Raw genomic sequence first — 22349 nt, 5'->3', positions numbered from 1 at the left:
CGGGGGAGCTCAAGGAGAGAGTGATCAAGATTGAGGCCTAGTGCCGTTAGAGCGGGGCCTGGGGAGCCTCGGGGTTAGTTACCGCGGGGCCCGGGCCCGGGCCTCGGTGTGGGCGGCCATGGCCGGCCTGAGTAAGGAGGAATACCTGAAGCGGTACCTGAGCGGCGCGGAGCCGGGCCACAAGCGGACCAGGAGAAAGCGGAAAGTGAAGATTAAAGGCGGAGGGTGAGGCCCGCAGAGGGAGCAGCGCAAGCGGCCGGTCTGACCGGGATAGGCCTGAGGCCTGAGGCCTGGTTCTCACCTGTGGGTGAGGCCACTGTCCCTCACGCCACAGGCGGAGGGAGCCAGGGGCCGGGTCTGATCTTCATCCGTATCCAACAGTAAACTATCAGCAGATGCTGCAGCTCGTGTCTGAGCGGGGCTGTATACGCACTGCTTGTTGGTTTTGTAATCTGGTGTTGTCAGCTTCCCCTTGTTCTCCTCATGTTAGGTGTTACTTGTACTCTGCCTGCCCTAGATCAGGGACAGTGTTGGGCCTAGGTCTGTCAGTTGAAAGCCTCTGTTTTGTTATATTACAGAATGCGGATTGTGGATGATGATGTGACCTGGAAGAGCCTTGCAAAGGAGAAGGAGAAAGAGGCAGCAGAGGATGAGGATGATGAAGCCCCTGTGGTAGGTGGAACAGGTTATTCAGAGGACTAACTGACTGCAGAGCTTGACAGCAAATAACTAAGGACTCAACACTGTGACTACTGTTAATGCTGCTGAAGCTACTTCAATAATGATGAGACTTTTTAAATTCAATTGCCAATATCCTGCAAGATTGGGAAAGGAGGAAGTACAAAGCTGGAAAAGGTTTATGGTCCATCTGACCAGTCTCTAAAGCTAATCCCAGTTTCTCTAAAGCTTGCTGAACATTTGCTTATAACCAATTCGATAACTCTCACTTAAGAGCAGAAGTGACAGGAGAATTTCTTTTAATACAGAAAGTTGTTGTACTTTAAAATGGGTGGTGGGCACAGATTTAGAAGTGACTTTCCATTGGAAGTTTTATAAATATTCAAAGGGGAAGGTTTTACAGGATAATGAGGGAAAGAGTGAGGATGCAAGACAAATTAGATAAGTTTTTAATAGACCCAATACAGGTAGAATGAAATAAAAGCTTCTATCTGTACTCTTAGATTCTGTGAGAGACTGCTGTGGAAAATGTCTTGCTGTGTATTAGGAAACAACTGACCTTAGGACTGAGTTTGAATGCTTTGCTCAGTGTGTTTAGTGGGAACAGTGTAGATGGAGCATCACTGTATGTAATCTTTGGCTTTTTGATAGGTACAGTGGAGAAGGAGTCTTATTCTCTGAACTTGCCCATATGCTGTTTGATGTATTGGATGACAGCGGATGTTTAAAATTATCACTGTGTACATTCACTCCATAATGCTGTGCTTTGAACTGTTTGGGTCCAGCTTTGTACCTAAATTTTATGAGGCTTTTGGTAATTTGACCTAATGTCTTGTGTCAGGATTTATTTGATCACATTCCTGAGAACAATTTGGGGCTCTTTTACTACATGATAGATGCTATGTTAATGCAGATTGTTGTTGTATTATACTTCTGTGTTGATCTCCAGCCTGTTGCTTCAGGTGGCAGAGTTCATTGATGAAAGGCCTGAAATTGTTCAACAAATGGAGGAATTCCGTCTGAGCAATAAGTGGAAAATCTTAGGAGGTAAGTAGTGAGGTGCCATTTTTAAAAAGACTTGGGTTTCATTCTATGCATTGAATTTTGAATTGGCTATTGTATTATCAATACATTAATTGGATGTGAACATAGTTGGATAGGCTAGCATTGTCATTCATCTCATTTCCCTGACAAGCTGGTAGTGAGCTGCCCCTTTGAGCTGATGCAAGTGGTTTGATATATTCACTCTGACTGGGTTACTTCACAAGGCAGTTTGGAGTCCACTATGTTGGTGAAGAACTAGAGCTGCTTTGAGGCCTAAACTGGGTGAGAATGGCAGGTTTCCTTCTCAAAAGGGCATTCGCCAATTGGGCTTTTGCAATAATCCACCACTTTCATTTACAATTTAGTACAAAAAAAGTAATTGTCAGTTGCCTTGTTGGGTTTTGGCACAGAGCTCTAATCCACTTGACAGTCATCTGGCAAGTGAAGTATAATATGGGGACACAAGAAGATGCCTATTTTGGGATGAAGAATAAAAAAAACTTAATTATGTAAATATTACGAGATTGCAGAGCTGAGATGCACAAGGATCTGAGTGTCCTAGTACATGAATCTGAAAACATTAGCGAGAATGTTCTCAGTTATGACAAGACAAAATGAATGCAAAAGCATGGAAATTATGCATCAGTTATACAGAGCACTGGGGAGATCAGGTATAGAATACTGTGTACAGTATTACTTTGGTTCCTGCAGATTGGAAGTTAGCAAATGACACTGTAGTTAAGAAGAGAGCGAGGGGCAATAGAGAAATGCAGGCCTGTTTGTATTACATCTCAAGGTGGGAAAATGCTGGAATCTGTTATAAAGGTTGTGATAATCTGAGATGGCAGTCAGCATGGATTTGTGAATGGAAAATGATAAGACAAGGTCAGTTAACAAAATTAAGACACATGGCTAAAGGATTGGCTAACGTGCAGAGTAAGAATAAATAGATCATTCTCTCGTTGGCAGGCTGTGTGGTGGGGTACCACAAGGAACAGTACTTGGGCTCAGCTGTTCACTATATATCAATGATTTAGGAGTAGGCACCAAATGTAATATTTCCAAATTTGCAGATGATACAAAGTTTAGTGTGAATGTGTGTTGTGAGGAAGATGGAAAATAGTTTCAGGAGGATTTGAACAGGTTTAGCGAATGGAGCGGGTGGGCGGGGGGGGTGGAGAATGGCAGATGGGATATAATGAAGAAAAACTGTGAAACCCTCCAGTTTGGCAGGAGAAACACATGTAAGTTTTCTGAAATGGTAAGAAGTTATAAAGTATAGATGTACAAAGGAACCTAAGCATCCTCGTCAATATGTCACTGAAGGCTGATGTGGAGGTACAGAAGCTATTAGCAAGGCCAGTGGAATGTTAGCCTTCACTGCAAGAGGATTTGAGTGCTGGAGTGGTAAAGTCTTGCTTCACTTGTGTCGGAATTTGGTTTGACCATGTGTGCAGTTTTGTCTCCTTAGCTCATGAAAGATATTGCCAGAAAGGAAGTGCAGTGAAGGTTCACCAGATTGTTCCTGAGATGGTGAGAATGTCCTAAAGAGAGAGATGCCAAACTGGGTCTGTACATTGTCTAGAGTTTTTGAATAGTGAAGGGTGATTTCACTGAAGCATACCACATTCTTTTGATAGACCGGGTACATGCAGGTACGATGGTTCCTCTGGTTGGGGATTCCAGCACCAGAGGCACAATTTACAAGGAAGGGTCATGCAACTTAGGAGTCACATATTAAAAGTTTTTTTTTAAACTCCGGATTGTAAAACTTTGGAATTAACTACCACAAGGACTGTGAAAACTTGGTTTTTGAGCATGTTTAATGTAGAGAAAGGTTTATGCTTAATAGTGGCGTCTTGGGTTACGGTGCAAGTGGGTAAAGGCACTGATGTGTTCGATCAGCTGTGATTATATTAAATGGTGGGGCATTCTCGATGGGCTGAATGACCCACTCCTGTTCTTATATTCTCCTTATTTTAGGAAGAGAGTAAAGCCACTGGATACAGTTCAGAGAGTTTGCCAGACTAAGATTTGGAATGGGCAGCCATATTATGAGGAATGATTGAATAGGCTAAATTTTAGAAAAGTAAAAAGTGACTTGACTGAAAGACCTGGATGTGGCAATGAAGCATCCTCTTACATAGGAGCTTAAGTACAGAAACAAAGAAAAAAGCGGCACCGGGCCATTCAGCCCTTTGAGCTTGTTCCAGCATTCAGTATGATCATGACTGATCCTCTATCTCAATGCCATATTCACACTTTTTCCCTACTCCTTGATGCCTTTAAAATATAAAAGTTTATCTCTTTCTTGAATATATTCAGTGATTTGGCCTCGACAGCCTTCTAAGATAGTGTTCCACGGGTACAGTACCCTCTGAATGTAGAAATGTTTCTTCTCAGTCCTGTCCCTTAGCTCTGGACTCCTCAACCAGGGGAAAATGCCCTCCCTTCCATTAGTCTGACCAGCCCTGTTAAAATGTTTTTATGTTTCAATCAGATTCCCCCTCATCCTTCTAAGCTCAAGTGACTACCAATCTTTCCTCATAGCATATATATTTGTGTTAAAGTGTGTTGTCCAGTATCTACTTACAGTAGGATATAGTGTAGGAGGAAGAAAACCATTGGAAAGGATTTAACTTCTTTCTTTTGATGTTGTTTAAGCAATAATTTGAAACTTAAGTCAGACCCAGGAGGAGGGTTTTAAGATATAAAAATATTTAAAAGTAAGGGTTGGGAAATCACATACATAAATAAAATAAGTTAGAAGTGTGAAAGTGAGATCTATCGCCTCACGTTCATAGCCGTCTCTCTCTTCTCCTCTAAGAGGCTACTCCTTCCCCCAAACCCCCATTTCCCCCACTGCAGCAAGGTGAGGAGGGGCATGGCTCTTTTGTCTTCATACCCTGTTGGTCAGTTGCAACAAGTGTTTTTTTTAAACAGTTAACTAATTTTAATTGAAGTACAATAGCTAACAAGATCAAAAACGGAAGAGAGCCATTTCCAAGATTTTCTTGAGTAAAGAGGGTGGAGTTTTATTACCAATGCCACCCCCCCCCCCCCCCGCCAAAAGAAAGTTACAAGAAACGTGCGCAAGACACACAATGAACTTCCCCTTCCTCGGTCCTGATGAAGGCTCCTGCCCGAAACATCGACTCTGATGCTGCTTGACCTGCTGTACTTTCTCAAGCTCCACATTTTACAAAGAGGCTGGGGGTGTATGTCATACAGACAAGAAGATAAAGGCACTTGCAGTTTACAGTTTACTAGTGTATCTGAGTTGTAAGAGTGAAACCCAAGTCCCAGTTGCTTGTCTTTTGTCATGTTTCCTCAGAAGAGATGAAGTTTGCAGTGCCCATAATCAGCCAATGTTAGTTTTTTTTATTCCAAATTGCTTTTTTCATTGCTGTTGGTTTATTAAGACCAAGAGTGAAGAGTTTCCGGTATCCTTGCTCCCACTATTTAATAATGAATGAAGTGAGTGTTGACAGTGAAGAGGAATTGAACATTACTTGTTTTGTGACATTGCATGAGAGACAAATGTCTTGCAGAACATTGAGGGAATGCAAGTATCAGGAATGATTTTCCTTCCACTTAAACATACATGAAAGGCCTTTGTTTAATATCTGTTCAGAAAGGTAGCATCTGTGACAGTGAAGCTGTCAAAATGGCACTGATGCCTGTATTTGGGTTTGAACTAATTAACTTCTGATACACAGAAGAGTGTTTCAAACTGAGCCAAATCTACATGTAAAGTCCTAGAAATAAGGAAGCAATGAGAAATGCCAAAGCAAAAGCTGAACAGTGTAAAGCAGCCCAAATAACTGTATAATGAGACATGACAGCCTACAAGAGAAACAATTTTGATTTGATTTATTATTGACACATGTATTGAGATACAGTGATGGCGGCACAGTGGCTCAGTGGTTAGCACTGCTGCCTCACAGCGTCAGGGACCCAAGTTCAATTCCAGACTCGGGTGACTGTCTGTGTGGAGTTTGCACATTCTCCCCGTGTCTGCGTGGGTTTCCTCCAGGTGGTCTGGTTTCCTCCCACAATCCAAAGATGTGCAGTTCAGGTGAATTGGCCATGCTAAATTGCTCAGTGTTAGGTGCATTAGTCAGAGGGAAATGGGTCTGGGTGGATTATTCTTCGGAGGGTTGGTGTGGACTTGTTGGGCCAAAGGGCCTGTTTCCACACTGTAGTGAATCTAATCTATGTGGCAAAGCATCCAGGTTAGTTATATATGTTATGAATAGCTGGGGCCCAGACATTGACCCTGCAGTACACCAGTCACCACTGCCTGCCACTCGAAACAAAAGACCCATGTATTTTCACACTCTGATTCCTGCCTGCCAGCCAGTTTCAATCCACATCAATATATTACCCCCTATGCCAAGTGTATTAACTTTGCCCACTGACCTCTTACAAGGGACTTTATGAAAAGCCTTCAGAAAATTCAAATACATCTCATCCACTTGCCCTCCTTTATCAATTCTGTTAGTTACATCATCAAAAAATGTCAGTTAGATTTGCTAAGCATAATTTGCCTTTCATAAACCAATGCTGGCTTTGGCCAATCCAGTTAATGCTTACCAAATGTTCTGTTATCTTGTCTTTTTATATAGACTCGAGCATTTTCCCCACTATTAATGTCAGGCTCACTGGTCAGTTATTTTGCTTTATTTCTCCCTCCTTTCTTGAATAGTGGGTTACATTTTCCACCCTCCATTCTATAAAAAGTGCTCCAGAAGTTTATGGAGATTTGAAAGATGACCATCAATACGTCCAGTTGTGGGGCAGCAATTGTGCCAAATCTTGTAACAATCTCCCTGGCGCCACTATGCATGTAACTCTAGCACAAGGATTAAAGAAGTGCCAGAAGGAGTCCCACCAACTCCTTCTCCTGGTCAATTAGAGAGGAAACAAATTGTGAACAGGCAGCTTGTAGGAGATTCTAAAATGAGGGATCACTGTTTGAAAATAATCATCCACTTAAGGTAGTGATGAGAATCTTTTTCTCACAGCGGTTTGCAAGTCTTTGGAATGCTGCTTCAGTAATAAGCAGAAGCAACATGGCTGAACATTATTAGGGCAGAGATACTTAAACAGCAGTTTGATGCTGTTATCAGTTAACACAGCACTGCTTCTGCAGCTGGAAGCTTTAACTCTGTGGGTCAGCAACATGCTTTTCGGGTTGTTTCAGCATTTAGTAACATGCTGTTTCCTCTGCTGCCCGTAGTTTGAGCAATTTGTTGTGCCTGTTCTCACTGGAATGAAGTTCAGTCTAATTCCGTGATAATTGAATTGGTAGCTAAGACCAGTTCTTCCCACTACATAAGAGAAAAAGATGGAAACCAGCCCAATCACACCTTTTTAGTGATCTTTTGATTTCTTTAAAACAAAATACAGAAAAGTGCATTGTTGCATTCATCATTAGCTTTGTGATTTATTTTCTTTAAAGATGCAAATGAAGAATTCCAAGATCCTGATGTATTCCTACACGCAAGTCAAGATGGGTGAGTACTGTATAACTGTCGCTATGTTATCTGTGTTTGAAGATTCAGGTGCTCACTGTCGTCTTTGCATCTGTATGAAGGAAGTTGGTTACAGGCTATATCAAGAAAATGTTTTCAGTTGTAGGGCATACTAGAACCAGGGGGAGTATAATTTAAAAACAGTCACTAAAATTTCCAAATGAGAAGTCAGAAGAAATTTCTTTACTCAGTGAGTGGTGCGAATGTGAAACTTGGACTGGCTGAGATGAAAAGCAGGGAATGTCTAAAGGGAAGCTGGGTAATGGAGAGAGGAATAGAAGGATATTTGATGCGGTTTGATGAAGAGGGGTGAGAAGAAATGGAATATCAATATTGGCATTGACTAGTGGGACCAAGTGGCCAGTTGTATTATATATATATATACTTTTAATCAAACTGTTCAGACAGATAATTACACAACTCTGGAGCAAGTAGGGCTTGAACCCAGATCTCATGGGCAAGCAGTAAGGACACCACCACTGTATCACGAGAATCCTTCAGGTTGTATTGTAGAGTTTAGCAAATTCTGTGTTTGGGGTGATTAATCTATTGTTTCTGGTCTCTGTGTGGATGTGCCTTGTAGTTTCTATTTGGAATCTTTCCCAACTAATTTTACCAGATTGAGGGAAGCTAAAATAAAAGCAATAATATTTCTGGTTATTGAACTTGTAGTTTTTATTTTGTGCTTTTTATTTTGATAAACTGACGTGTTCTTTATTTTCTTTAGCTTGATAACAGGTTCTGAGTCTGCACAAAGAAAAAAGATTGAAACTGATCCTCAGGTTCCTGAGAGAAAAACAAGGAGAAATTCCCTTGACCTTTCACCTCCCAGGAGGGGTCGCCACGATTCTCCTGACCTTTCACCTCCCAGGAGGGGTCGCCACGATTCTCCTGACCTTTCACCTCCCAGGAGGGGTCGCCACGATTCTCCTGACCTTTCACCTCCCAGGAGGGGTCGCCACGATTCTCCTGACCTTTCACCTCCCAGGAGGGGTCGCCACGATTCTCCTGACCTTTCACCTCCCAGGAGGGGTCGCCACGATTCTCCTGACCTTTCACCTCCCAGGAGGGGTCGCCATGATTCTCCTGACCTTTCACTTCCCAGGAGGGGTCGCCACGATTCTCCTGACCTTTCACCTCCCAGGAGGCGTCGCCACGGTTCTCCTGACCTTTCACCTCCCAGAAAACTTTCTAAAAACACAGAGAAATACATCAAATCTACGGACTTGCCTCCTAGAAGAACTCGTAGTAGTTCCCCTGACTTATCACCAGCTCGATGTAAACGTCATGATTCCTCAGATTCCTCGTCAGCTGGGAATGCTGCACACTGTTCTGACTCTGACTTGTCTCCTCCTCGGAAAAGACAAAGTGGTTCCTTGGATTTGCAAACAGCTGCAGGAAGGAGGGGAGCTAACGCACAAGGTATCTGAGTATTAGCAAGTCCCTGGTGAGGCTTTCTGACTTGGCAATAATTGTTTGGAAAGTTTGGGGTGCTGCATCATTGATTGTTGCAGAGGGAGGTTATTCAGTCTGTTGTGCCTATGAGGACTCTGTGCAAGGGCTATTCTATTAGTTTCATAATCTTGACAGTTTTATAAAACATCCAAAATTGGAGTAGGAATAGACATTTCAACATCTTGACCCTACTTAGATCACATATGTTGTTAAAAATTATACAAATGTTCTATAGAAATGAAATTGGAAATGAAATACTTTGTGTTGATGATGCGGGGTGCGGTTAATCTGCTTGCTGCTTTAGCAGTATTTCTAAGTAAAGGACTTAAAACATTTATTCTTTGGCAAATTTTCCTGCCCAGGTTTGTCCCCCAGAAAACAAAAGAATAGGAGAACCACTGGGTCTCCAAGGAGATGGCAGCACCCTGATTCTGACCTTTCACCTCCACGAAAGAGGGGTCAGCGTTCTTCTGACTCTGACTTGTCACCACCACGGAGGAAGAGGCCAGGGGCAGCTGATACGGAATATACGCTCTGCTCAGACAGCTCTGAGCTGTCACCTGCTCGGCACGGCCTGCCTTCCAGTAAGCTGGCTTCCTCAAGGGGACAAGGGGCCAGTTGGGACATGAGTCCAAGCAGAAAGGTAAGTGGTTGGAAGTAGCGAGCAACTTGTCAACTGATGAGCCGTTAGAGTCATGCAGCATGGAAACAGACCCTTCAGTCCAACCAGTCCACGTTGACCATATTCCCAAACTAAACTACTCCTACCCACCTGTGTTTGGCCCATATTCCTCCAATCCTTTTGAGTTTAAATGTAACTATCCCTGCATCCACTTCCTCTGGCAGTTCATTCCACACACGAGCCACTTTTTTTAAAAATAAAAATGTTTCCCCTCATGTCCTTTATAAATTCTTCACTCACTTAAAAATATGCCCCCTAGATTTGAACCCCACCCTAAGGAAAAGACCTTTGTCATTCATTATATCCATGCCCCTCATGATTTTATAAACTTCAAGGTCACTCTGAAGAGTTGAGGTTTCACAGGAAATTGTGAGGAAAACCACTGTAAACAGAAACTGCAAACGTGGTCTGTTAGCATTAGACCTTCGCATTCTCAAGATGTTTTCTGTGAAGTATCTTGGGGTGTTTTATCAAACTGATGGGATTTGGAGGCAAAGATATAGATTACTTACAGTGTAGAAGCAGGCCCTTCGGCCCAATAAGTCCACACGGACCCGCCGAAGCACAACCCACCCAGACCCATTCCCCTACATTTACCCCTTCACCTAACACTACGGGCAATTCAGCATGGCCAGTTCACCTGACCTGCACATCTTTGGACTGTGGGATGAAACTGGAGCACCCAGAGGAAACCCACGCAGACACGGGGAGAATGTGCAAACTCCACACAGTCAGTCGCCTGAGGCGGGAATTGAACCTGGGTCTCTGGCGCTGTGAGGCAACAGTGCTAACCACTGTGCCACCATGCCGCCCATAAAGTTCCTGTGGGGTAGATAGATTTGATCCTTAATAGATCAGTGCTGATGCCATCAGTGTATTTTACTGAGGCAGAGGTTTATTTATCAACAAAAGGACTGTGTTCATAAATATTTGTCTAGTTGCTTTTAGTTTTCCTCCTTACTTTGTAAGAACTATTCTTCATATGACTGGTGCTCTTCCCTTAACTTAGGGACTCTCCATTGCCATGTACCTGTTTCTCATTTAATTGAATGAGATTTACGAGTCCATCTTGAGTACAAAGATACCTAGGTACTGAATCTTAGTTACAAGCAGAAAATAAAGAATTTGAGTGATGGTCACTAGATTCAGGGGTGAAACATTTAAAATATATTTATGCTGCACTTCGCCCTGATCCCTCGGTGACACACAGGAACAGGTATATAAAACCTCAAGGATGACGACGCATCCTCAAGGCTGTGACAATGCAGTCAAAATTGTTGTTGTTGCGAGGTTTGTGAATTGTTGTATTTGTCATTTGCTTTTTTGTACTGTTTAAATGTTGTGTGGTTGACAATTTAGATAGAATGCTATTGGTTCGTTGTTGGATTCTCCCTCGGTCTGGAAGCTAAGCTCTATTATTGTCAATAACTGGGGATTAAGAGGGATTACTACATTAAACCTTATAGGCCCAGTTCATTTCTCCATGCTCCCAGTCCTTAGTTTATCCATCCTGAAGACTGTTCATGACAGTTAAAGCTGCTTTTTGGAAGATTAAACACTCCTGTTTCGGAAAGAGAAGGGTGACCTGACCACAATTACCAAAGTGGTTGCTAAGGGAGACTGAGTGGTGAGGTTCCACTTGTGTACAAGGCCAAAGCCACGGGCCGTAAATAAGTCAGTCACTAATATATCCAATAATGTGTTTAGTAGAAACATCTTTACCCAGAGACTGATGAGAATATGGAACCCGCTCCTATGTGAGCTGAATTGTTTCAGTACCTGTAAGGAGAAGCTACATAAATATAAAGGTATGTTGTTGGGCTGACATTAAAAAACCAGTGCAGTATAGCTGAATAAACACCAGCAAGGATCTGCCAAGCCAAGTGGTTGATTTCGGTACATTTTTGCAAAGTAGACTTAAAAAGTTTATAAGGGTTTCAGATCAAATCAAAGATGCTTTATGATGCCAAGTTACCCTCATAAATTAATTGAGTTTCTTGTTTATGTCCATTACTCTCAAACAAGGTACTTCTAGTGACTGTAGGACTAGAAGAAATAGGGCAGGTATAGGTCATTTTGCCCTGCAAGATTGCCCCACCATTCTGTAAGATGAAGATTGATCTGACATTCTTCACGTCTACCTTCCTGCCCTTTCCCTATAACCCTTGATTCCTCAACTGATCAAGAATCTTAAATATACATAAGGAATTTGCCCCCGCAGCTCTCTGTGATAAGGAGTTCCAAAGGCATTTCACTCTCAGAAGAAATTTCTCATCACTTTAGTCTTAAATTAGTATCCCTTTATTCTGAAACTATGACTTCTTGTCCTAGACTCTTTACTGAAGTGAAATATCCTTTCTGCATTTACTGTCAAGCCCCTTAATCAAACTTTTTCAATGAAATCACCTCTCATTCTTCTAAAGTCCAACCTGTTAAATCTTTGCTCATAAGACAGTGCCTCTGTACTGGGGATCATCCCAGTGAACTTTCTCTGAATTACCTCCAGTGAAATACGATCTTCCCTTAAATAGGGGGACCAAAACTCTCGCAGTACTCTACATGTGGTCTCACCAGCACCTAGTACAAGTTGCAGTAAGTCTTCCCTACCACTGTATTCTAAACCTCTTGAAATAAGAGCCAACATTCCGTGCGCCTTCTTGATTACCTGCTGCACCTGTACGCTAGTTTTGTGTACAATTCTCCCCAAGTCACCTTGTGTTGCAGCTTTCTCCAGTTTTCTTCCATTTTCTTCTGTTCTTCCTTCCAAAATGAGCAACTTCACATTTTCCCACATTATACTCCACTTGCCAACTTCTTGCCCATTCACTTAATCTATCAATAACTCTCTGGGAACGCCTTGTATCCATCTCACAACTTGACTTTCCACATATTTTTGTGTCATTTGCAAATGAAGATCAGGGAGTTGATGGAGCATGGAGGTGCTGGCATTGAATCAGTGGCTGATTGTTAAGACACGACGGTCTTGGTCTTGTGTTTGATAAATAAACACAAAAACAGATTTGTGAAATTTTGATGGACTGACAATTTTTTAAAATGTGTTTCAGTCACAAGGGAATGAGATGCTTTCGGGGGGTCAGACTGGTCTGATATCAACAGAGATTCTGAGGAAAGAGAAAGAACACCGAAGGCAAAGGGAGCGAGCAGCAGATTGTTTCGCAGGTATTGACTGAGCTCAAGGCCATCCCCACAGGCACACAGTTACACCCTCCTGTGTTCTTCTTTCCCCTGATGATTCTTCCTGTCTGGATCTCCCTATCTCTGCATGACCCCCTCCCCCAGCATTCAACACCTATCTCATCCTCTTGGATTCTTACTTTTTATGTTTGAAGCTGATTAGTATCTGCTGAATATTCAACCCTGGAAGTAATCATCCTGCGTAGTCATAATTAAGACTAACTATAGCTCCAGTATAGAATCATACTGTACAGAAGAGACCCTTCAACCTGTTGGGTTTGTACTGCCAAAGATACACTAACTCTGCAGTCAGGTGGGCGTAAGTGTGATGACATTTTAAATGCTTGTCCATGTATTTTTTTTAAAGGTTGGGAGATTGCATGCCTCATCTATCCACTCAGCCAGTGTATTCCACACCCTCACTGTGAGAACCTTTGCTCAAGTTCCCTTGAAACCTCCTGCCTTTCCCCTTAAAATTATGCTGCCTTGTTATTGACCCTTCAACTAAGGGGAACAGCTGCTTTCTGGCCACCCTGCCTGTGCCCCTCCTAATCTTCAATCAGTTCCCTCTCAAACTTCTTGCTCGAAAGAAAAAAAACCTCCGTTTATCCAGCATCTCTTTGTAGCCAAGCTACTTCATCCCAGGCAACTTCTGGTGAACCTCCTTTACACCCCGTCTAATGCAATCACATCCTGTACTACAGTGACCAGAATTGCATGCGGTATTTCAAAGTTGGCCAAACCAAAGTTTTGTACAGCTCCATTATAACCTCCATGCATTTATGATCTGTGCCCTGATTGATAATGACAGTGTCTTAAACACCTTCTTAAGTACCCTATTAACCTGTCCTGTTACATCGGGGACCTGTGGACAGGCACCCCAAAATCCGTTTGTTTTTCTGACCTTTCCAGCTCGTCTGTTCAATAATTTTCCTTCCCTGACAGCACAGACTGGGTGAGACTGCTGATATCACCTAGTATACAGCTCAGTAATTTTGCCTAACCCAATAACACTATTGGTTAGGCAAATCTTGCATAGGGGTTTAAGCAGTTTTTAGAAGTTTACTGAATCATTAAATAACAATTGTGAGAACAATTAAAGACATCAGAAGGACACGACCAGGTTTGTGGAATGGTCAGAGAGGAAGCAGTTGCAATTTAAAGTGGCAAAAGTGTGAGAGGGAGAACAGGAATGTGTGCATGGACGAAATAAGCTGAGGGATTGGAAGGACAAAGAACTTTACTGATTTAAATCAGTAATGTTTTTGAAAGTGTGAATGCAGCTTGAAGTCTTGCAAAAAACCAATGCAATGTGTACCTTATATTCAAGAAGATTGAGGTAATAAAAAATCTTGTACAAACCATGAATAGGATACAGTTAGTTTGCAGCCCTGAAGACTGTTCTCACAGGAGCAGAGGAATGAGGAGATTTAAAAATGGGTCTGAAACTGAAGAGGATTGCATTAGTAAATTAAGTTTCTCCTCAGGTGGGGGAAATCAGTAGTGAGGGTTGACTTGTGTAAAACCGTCTGTACTGTGAGTTTAATAAGGTATATGGGATCCTGGGCTTTAGAAATAGAGGGGCAATTAAATACAAAAAACAAGGGGCTTATGTCTTAGTACCTTCTTAATGCATTACTTTCACCTCACCTGAATATTATGTAAAGTTATGGCGCAGAGTTTTGGCAAGACTTTGACTAGTGGAGGAAGGATACACCAGAATAGTTTGGGGAGTGAAGCATGTGGCTAGATTGGTGAGGATGGAGCTGTTCTCTATGGAGAACACAAGAGAAGAGGAAATTAAATAGAGATATTCCTAATCATCAGGGTTCTGTCAGAGAAGATAGAGATAACCAGTTCCCATTGGTAGAATGTAAACCACAATACAGCAATGAAAGCTAATTGGTAAAAGCACCAAAGGGGAAAAGCTTTTTAATGCAACCAGTAATTAGGCCCAGGAATGTACTGACTGAGCTTCAATGGAGGCAGATTTCATCATGGCTTTCAAGAGAGAATTGGATAATTTTCTAAAAACCCAAGAATGTCCACCATTTTGAGGAAAGGGTTGGGATGGGACTATACGAGTGGCTGGACAAGGTTTTGATAGGCCAAATGGCCGCCTCTTATTCTGTATCCATTTTATGCTTTTAAAAAGGAATGGAAAGGAAGTTGTAAGACATTTATATACACAGGAGCGTTCAATATTTCACAGAATGAGGCAGGGTCTTTTATGAGAAAATTGGAGAGGTCATTTTAGCTAAGTGAAGTCAAATACCTGTTCAGGAGTAATGTGAATAATGGGAGATCTGAAAGTTGTTTTACACAAGGGTTGCAGGAAAAGACCTGAAATTTTCATAGGCAAGTTAAACTTGTGGTAATGAAGTAAGTGTGTATTTGCTGGAAGTTGACCAGTCCTGTCTACTCGTGACTTTACGTTGTTGCTTCACACTAGCTGCTGTGGGAAAATGTGATTGTGTGTGTTGATAATGCCCCTAAAAAGGGGAGCGATGGACAGCTGCCACCCCTGTTACTCCAGAACAACCTGGGCTATATTTTCCCTACGCCCATTGAACCATTTCACTGCTGCTTCTGCTTCATCCCATGACAGTAGTTAACAATGTGAAATCCCTCGGAATGAGGGTTTTGGATATTTGCTAGGGCCACTGTCTGATGATGCTGAAATCTTTTCTTCTTCTGCTTTTGAAGATGATTCTAGGCATGCTACTACTGTCTTTCGAGACAAATCAGGAAAAAAGAGGGACTTAGACCAGGAGAGAATTCAGCGTAAGAAGAAAGAAGAGGAGAAAGCAGCAAAGCAAGAAAAATATGCCCAGTGGGGCAAAGGGTGAGAGTAAGAGAGCACGTAATCTGAGCAATGGCCACTACCTGAGCTGTGGGCGACTCTGGGAAAATTTAACTGTGATAGAGTTTTCTGTTACAGACAGAACACCACTGGTCCAATCAGAGAAGTGCCAACTGCTACTCTGTCTTCTCTGACCAAGCCAGTTCTGTATCCATCTGAGCAGCTCACTGAGGATCCCCTGTGACTTTGCCTTTTGTATCAGCCTGCCATGAGGAACTTTGTCAAAGGATTTTAGGTTTATATAGATAACATCTGCCACCCTGCTCTCATCAATTGTCTTTGTCACGTCCTTAAAAAACTCAATCAAGTCTGTGGCATACATCTTCCCCACACAAAGCCATGCTATGTATTGCTAATAAGCCCATATTGTTCCAAATGTGAATAAATTCTGTCTCTAAGAACCTTTTCCAATAATTCTTCTACCACTGACTTAAGGCTCGTTGGCCTGAAGTTACTCGAATTATCCCTGTTGTCCTACTTAAACAAAGGAACAATCTTGGTTGTTCTCCAGTCCTCTGGCAACTCTTGTGACTAAAGAGAATGCAAAGATTTTATAGAAGACCCCATCAATTTCCTCCCTCCCCTCCCTGGATAGATCCCATCAGGTCCTTGGGATCTGCCTACCTAAATACTTTTCAAGTTACCCACTGTTGCCATTTTTGTTTTCTAAATACATCAACATGTCCCAGAATATTAACATACACTCTCTGGATTCCCCATCCACCATGCCCTTTGTGAATTACAATGCAAAATATTCATTAAGGACCTCATCCTCTTCCTCTGGCTCCCATCATACGTTTCCTTTTGTCCTTGGGTGAGCTAATCCATTCTGTAGCTACCCTCTTGCTCTTTACATATGTATATGGTACTTTGGGATTTTCCTTAATCCGGTTAGCCAAGGACAATTCATGGCCCTTTTAGCTCCTCTAATTCGTTGTTTAATTTCTTTCTTGCTTGCTTTTTATTCTTCGAGGAGTCTGTATGCCTTCAGTTTTTAAAATTTTACATTGGCCACCATTTTTCATTTTTGTTTGCTCTATTTAGCTTTCTCTGGAAAATAATTGCTTCACTCTCTTCACCATTCTACATTTTAACATTCTACCCAACTTTCCCCTCTGGTTTATTCTCTGTCACACACTCAATTTGTAATGTTGGGTTTCTTCCTGGATCCTCCCTCTTCCCAATTCATTCACACCTCAACCCCTTTCAAACCATTTCATTTTGCTGTTTATCCACCTCAGCCAAAGAGCAATGCCCTGATCTTTCCCCTAAATCTGGCACTATCTCCCCCCTCCTTGTGCTCTCTGTCCCCCTCACCACCCTCGCTGTCTCTGACCCCTCCCCACCCTCGCTCGTTCTGTCCCCCTCGCTCGCTCTGTCCCCCTCCCCCACCTCGTGCTCTCTGTCCCCTCCCCCTTCGCTCTCTGTTCTCCCACCCCTCCCGCCCTCACTCTCTGATCTCTGTTTCAGAGTGGCTCAGGAAGAGCAGCAGAGAAAGAATGTCCAGGATGCTCTTCACGAGATGCAGAAACCGCTTGCTCGGCACATCGATGACGAGGACCTGGATCGCTTCCTCCGTGAGAAACTGCGAGATGGAGACCCAATGGCTGGCCTACTCGGGAAGAAGAAGGAGAAAGAAGCCAAAAATAAAAATGGTGCATAGGTGTTTTGGTTATTCACTCATGGGATGAGGGTATCACTGGCCAGGCCAGCATTTATTGCCCATCCTTAGTTGCCCAGGGGGCAGTTAAGAGTCAACCACATTGCTGTGGGTCTGGAGTCATGTGTGTAGGCTAGACTGGGTAAGGATGACACTTTCCTTCCTCAAGGACATCAGTGAACCAGATGGGTTTTTCCAACAATCATCAATGGATTCACGGTCATCATTAGATTCTTAATTCCAGATTTTACTGAGTTCAAATTACACCATCTAGATTTTTTTTTAGATTACTTACAGTGTGGAAACAGGCCCTTCGGCCCACACCGACCCGCCGAAGCGCAACCCACCCATTCCCCTACATTTACCCCTTACCTAACACTACGGGCAATTTAGCATGGCCAATTCACCTGACCTGCACATCTTTGGACTGTGGGAGGAAACCAGAGCACCTGGAGGAAACCCACACAGACACGGGGAGAATGTGCAAACTCCACACAGTCAGTCGCCTGAGGCGGGAATTGAACCCGGGTCTCTGGCACTGTGAGGCAGCAGTGCTAACCACTGTGCCACCGTGCCGCCCACCTACCGCCATCATCTACCGTGATGGAATTCGAACCTAGGTCCCTAGAACATTACTTGGGTCTCTGGATTAACACAGTCTAGATTAGTGTGGTGCTGGAAAAGCACAGCAGGTCAGGCAGCATCAGAGGAGTTGGAAAATCGACATTTCGAGCAAAAGCCCTGGTGAAGGTCTTTTCCAGCACCACTCTAATCGAGACTCTTATTTCCAGCATCTGCAGTCCTCACGTTTGCGCCTCTAGATTTACAGTCCCGTGATAATACTGCTAGGCCATTGCCTTCCCCTGACCACTGTATCGTGGCCCTGCAACCCCTCCACACAGATTTAATCTCCAATCTGCATATCGCTAGGATGGTGTCAACAGGTAAACACATTGCCAACATGGCTGCCACATTGTACTGTCTCAGGGTGTGGGGCAGGATGTGGTGTAATCAAAGGATGTGGAGGTGGGCTTTTGGACATGGTATTGTCCAAGCATGTGGGGTGGGGTGGATTTGGACATGGTGCAGTCTGACAGTGCAGGGAGGGCTGGCGGTTTTAGACATAGTACTGTCCAAGGGCTTGGGGTTGGAGTGGAGGATAGGTTTAGACATGATGCAGTCTGTAGATATGGAGAAGACTGGAGGTGTTAGACATGGTACTGTCCAAGGGTGGTGGGGGGCTGAATTTTAGGCATGGTACTTTTACTGAGTACAGGGCTGGGACAGTTTCTTGCTAAATGAGTCTAATTACTTTACAGCGAGACCAGTGTATAGTGGCCCTGCGCCCCCTCCAAACAGGTTTAATCTCCAACCTGGATATCGCTGGGATGGTGTCGACAGGTAACAGTACAACTTCAAATTTTAAAAGTACAGTAAAATGTAGGATGGAGTAATTGTATCATTCCAAATTAAACAAATTGTTGTGGTCAGTCTTTCTGAACAGGTTCAGCAGGAATTGCTCCAGAAATGCCTGATGGGTTGAAGGATCAGAGTGTAACTGGAAGTTACTGAATTAGAAGGGTAATGATAAAAATGGCAAAGATCGACTGAAATAGCAAGGGATCAGGCACGGAGGAGGTCAATAGAGTCGAGGTTTTGATTTAGCCTTCCACAGGATGTGCCTGTCATGGTAATGTTCACTGTAAGCTGCATGGCCCTGTCCGTGCTCAGTGATCGACCGAGCATATCCTGACGTCCGGTTCCTGATGCTGCTGCAGTGTACAGACCTCAGAATGCAACACAATGACAGGAAATGTCAGGAGGATGGAGGTTGCTCGCAAGGTCAGCATTCATTGCTCACATCTTACTGCCCTTGAACTGAACGGCAGTAAAGAGTTAACTACCTTCCTTAGGTCTGGGGTTGCATGTAGACTGACAATTTCCTCTCGAGGATGTTAGTGACCCAGATAGGTTTTTATGGTCATCATCAGTAGTTATCATGGTTACCATTTTTCCATTCCACTAATTCAATTCATTTAAGCTTGATTCCACCATCATTTGTGGTACACAGATTGGATCACCCATGGAAGTTGAGAACAATGGAAAGCAGAATGTGAGAGAGAGTGGGTCAGTGTTTTCAGAATGTGGGAGAGAGTGGGTCAGTGTTTTGTATGTGTCCGTAAACTACGAAGCAGGCAGTTCCTCTGCAGCACCTAGTCCCAGGGACTGCTGCACTTCTTCACAATGTTGCAGATGTCTGCCTTGTGACATGTTCGTCAAGGTGACCTCTGAGCTCAAATTCAATCTCAGTTTTGAAAGGGATTATCTGCAGCCGCGGCTGGGTAGTGTTGAACCTGTGACTAAGACATTTCATTTCAATGTACTGCCAAAAATGTGTAAGTTGGGAGTTGGGGAATAGTTATTCATCTGATCCTGCCTGCAGGTTACACTTTAAGCTTGGTTTAAACACACTAACTGTTCATTCAGCAGCCTAGTTAACCATGGCATGAGCTTGTTTTAATCTTGATCTAGACACAACTTCAGTTGGAAACATACATGAAATCACTGAGTTGTCACTGATGATCCATAGTCTTAGCCAGCTTAACAGCCCATTATAGTGACCTATAGGGTGTAGGAATGACTCTATCTGAAACATTGGCAGGGCAGCAGTTGATAATGTTTATCAGGAGCTAAAATCTCTAGCTCATCTCATTTCAGTTTGTAATGAGCTTACAACAAGAAATGTCTCTAGTTCAGCATGATTTATAATTTCAGTTGTTTCCTGATTTTGTAATGTGTAATTTAATTAACAACCTAAATGTGTGCAGTGACCTTTATCAAATAGTAACCAAAGTGTGATCATGTTCAGTATGCTTAACGAGGAGAATTGTGAAGCAACTACTGATTCAGATGTAGGTAAAATTGCTGTCAGTGTAATAATCACACAGCTTGTCTACAATAAACCGAGCAAATCTGTTTATGGGTTTTTAAAAAAAGACCAGTTGGAAGAGTTCAAAATACAGTTTGAATCAATTGAAACAAATCTATATCCCTCAAGGGCAAGGGCACTACGTACCAAAGAAAAAGCCAAAACCAAAAAAAAACACGCAAAGATAGATTTTAGAAAATAGAACAAATTTAAAGAGCAGCAGCGGTTGACAAAACAGGTGCCAAGAGATACAAAAAGTGATCCAGAGTGTGGAAAGTAACACAAAAAACCTTTACTGTTGGTAAGGAGTATTGTGGATCCTTGAAAATGATCATGCTGATTGAGTTCAGTTGAAGGACGATCCTGGAAGCTGTGAATATTCTCACACACGGCCCAGGTCTCTCTAGGTAAGAGGAACTTGTCCAGACTTTGCATCTAAATAACCTAACTGTAAAAATGATACATAAAAACTGGAATTGCTGGAGAAACTCAGTGGGTCTGGCAGTATCTATGGAGAGAAAGCAGAGTTAGTGTTTCGGGTCCAATGACCCTCCAGTGCTGGACCCAAAATATTCTCTGCTTCTCTCACCATAGATGCTGCCAGACCTGCTGACTTTCTGCAGCAATTTGGTTTTTTCAAATTTACAGCATTTGCAGTCCTTTACTTTAGTGTGAAAAATTATATTTAGTCATGCGTTATAACGTATCTGATCACACTACACCCCTAAAAGAACATTTGTTTTAAACTTTCAGATCAAATGGCTTTGAACAGAAACGTTATGCGAGATTGGCAGACAAGAAGGCTGTGCAGGAGATTGCATACAAATGGAGTGTGGAGGACATGTAAACTGCTGATTGAGATTCGGCGTCTCCTGAGGCTCTCTGCAGAATAAGATATACAAAACCTTCACTGAAACTGTGGGGTCCGAATATCTGGGAACAATTATGATGAAAATCTTTTTACTCTTGTTAACATTCTGTTCTTTTTGAATACAAAGTTTGTACTGTATGGGTAAAGTCTGTTCTGAGATTTGTCATTTTGATCATCTATCATTCAGACAGCGAATACCTGTGGTTCTAATTGAGTAGGCAATTCATGTCAGATGCTCGCTCTCTCTTCTCCTTCCCCTGTCACCAATACCCTATTCGATACTCTGCTGCCATTATTTCCAAATCTGAATTTACTTTGGAATTTATTTGAATTTAAGTTTTTAATATTTTGTGGCTGAAAATCTGAATGTTTTAACATTCTCTAGTCATTCTCTTGAATGCTGAGATCAATTTTGTTCCATTTTAATAAGTGGAAGCAAATCAGTAAAATGTTTTTTGGAAGTATGTTTGAAAACAAGGACATTAGACTGTTCGCCATGTTTCGATATAACTTGATGACTTGTACTATCAATGAGGACACTTGATTCTACTTCCAGAACATGCTCCCCGCTTCCTCTTAGCTGCTGTTGAAAATCCACCATTGTCTTTGTTATCTCAAGACTCGACTATACCAACAGCTCACTTAAACTTAATATTAACCAAAGGTCTGCTGTCTAACTAAACAGGTTCTATTTACTGTCCTGTGTTGGCACCCAGTTGAAATCCTTATGCCTGTTTCTATATCCATTTGTTGCCTCACCTCTTTGTGTCATTGTAACGTCCTCCAGTAACTCTGAAAGATCCCAATTTCTCAGAATAATCCCTTGGTCATTGTCAGTTTTTATTACTCCTCATTTGTGGCTACATCATCAGCTCTCTGGGCCCTACACTCTGAAGTTCCCTTTGTAAACCTTTCTTTTTTCTGCACTACTTAAGATTTTTCTCAAAATAATCTTTATTGACCCCAGTGCTAAGTGTAGCCATTACTTTTCCTGGTCTATACTGATGTTCTAGTCTGAGTTGTTCAGCGCATAGTTTCAAAATTTGTAGGTGACACAACTTGGAAATATTTTGAACTGTGAGGGATAGTGATAGATTTCAAAACTGCATCGGCAGTATGGTGGGATGGGTAGAAATGTGGCAGATAAAACTTAATTTGAGGAGAATTAAGTGATTTATTTTGAAGAGGCTTTATCAAACAAAGGGTGTAATTCTCAAGGGAATTCTCATTGAGAATTGTGCGAATTCAGGGACCAAATGCAGAAATGGTTTAAAGTAGCAGGACAGGTTGAGAAATTGATGCATAAGGTGCTTTGGGGCCCTAGCTTTATAAAGATAAGCAGAGAGTACAGTACGAAATAAGTTATATTGAATGTTTATAAAACACTGGGTCAATGTCAGTTAGTAATTTGCATCCAGTTCTGCAGACCACACTT

General features: G+C 42.4%; 1 protein-coding gene across 3 annotated transcripts; it reads left to right on the top strand.

Moving 5' to 3' along the window:
* Positions 1 to 8: 8 nt before the first annotated feature.
* bud13 (BUD13 homolog) lies at positions 9 to 21052 on the top strand. Of its 3 annotated transcripts, none has more exons than XM_043676429.2 (11): positions 11 to 225; positions 579 to 672; positions 1641 to 1725; positions 7187 to 7241; positions 7987 to 8681; positions 9077 to 9357; positions 12462 to 12576; positions 15298 to 15436; positions 16925 to 17109; positions 18434 to 18515; positions 20797 to 21052. In XM_043676429.2, exons 1-11 carry the CDS (start codon positions 119 to 121, stop codon positions 20888 to 20890), a joined length of 1932 nt encoding a protein of 643 aa, XP_043532364.2. In that variant the 5' UTR covers positions 11 to 118; the 3' UTR covers positions 20891 to 21052. The 3 variants fall into 3 exon arrangements, with proteins under 3 accessions (XP_043532365.2, XP_043532364.2, XP_043532366.2); XM_043676431.2 differs by having other exon boundaries at positions 180 to 225; positions 1628 to 1725; XM_043676430.2 differs by lacking the exon at positions 15298 to 15436 and having other exon boundaries at positions 9 to 225.
* Positions 21053 to 22349: the final 1297 nt, after the last annotated feature.

The sequence above is a fragment of the Chiloscyllium plagiosum genome, unplaced genomic scaffold (assembly GCF_037043375.1).
Source record: "Chiloscyllium plagiosum isolate Xiang-an unplaced genomic scaffold, Cpla_swu_hap1 HiC_scaffold_29, whole genome shotgun sequence".
Lineage (NCBI taxonomy): Eukaryota > Metazoa > Chordata > Chondrichthyes > Orectolobiformes > Hemiscylliidae > Chiloscyllium > Chiloscyllium plagiosum.
Note: the sequence above shows the minus strand (reverse complement) of the source record. Positions and strands in the feature narration are given on the sequence as shown.

Bases quoted from the DNA above. Each gene is read 5' to 3' on its own strand.
- bud13 (XM_043676429.2), top strand. From the start codon at position 119: ATGGCCGGCCTGAGTAAGGAGGAATACCTGAAGCGGTACCTGAGCGGC. The intron at 7,242-7,986 runs GTGAGTACTGTA...TATTTTCTTTAG, and splicing joins CTACACGCAAGTCAAGATGG to CTTGATAACAGGTTCTGAGT. The intron at 9,358-12,461 runs GTAAGTGGTTGG...AATGTGTTTCAG, and splicing joins ACATGAGTCCAAGCAGAAAG to TCACAAGGGAATGAGATGCT.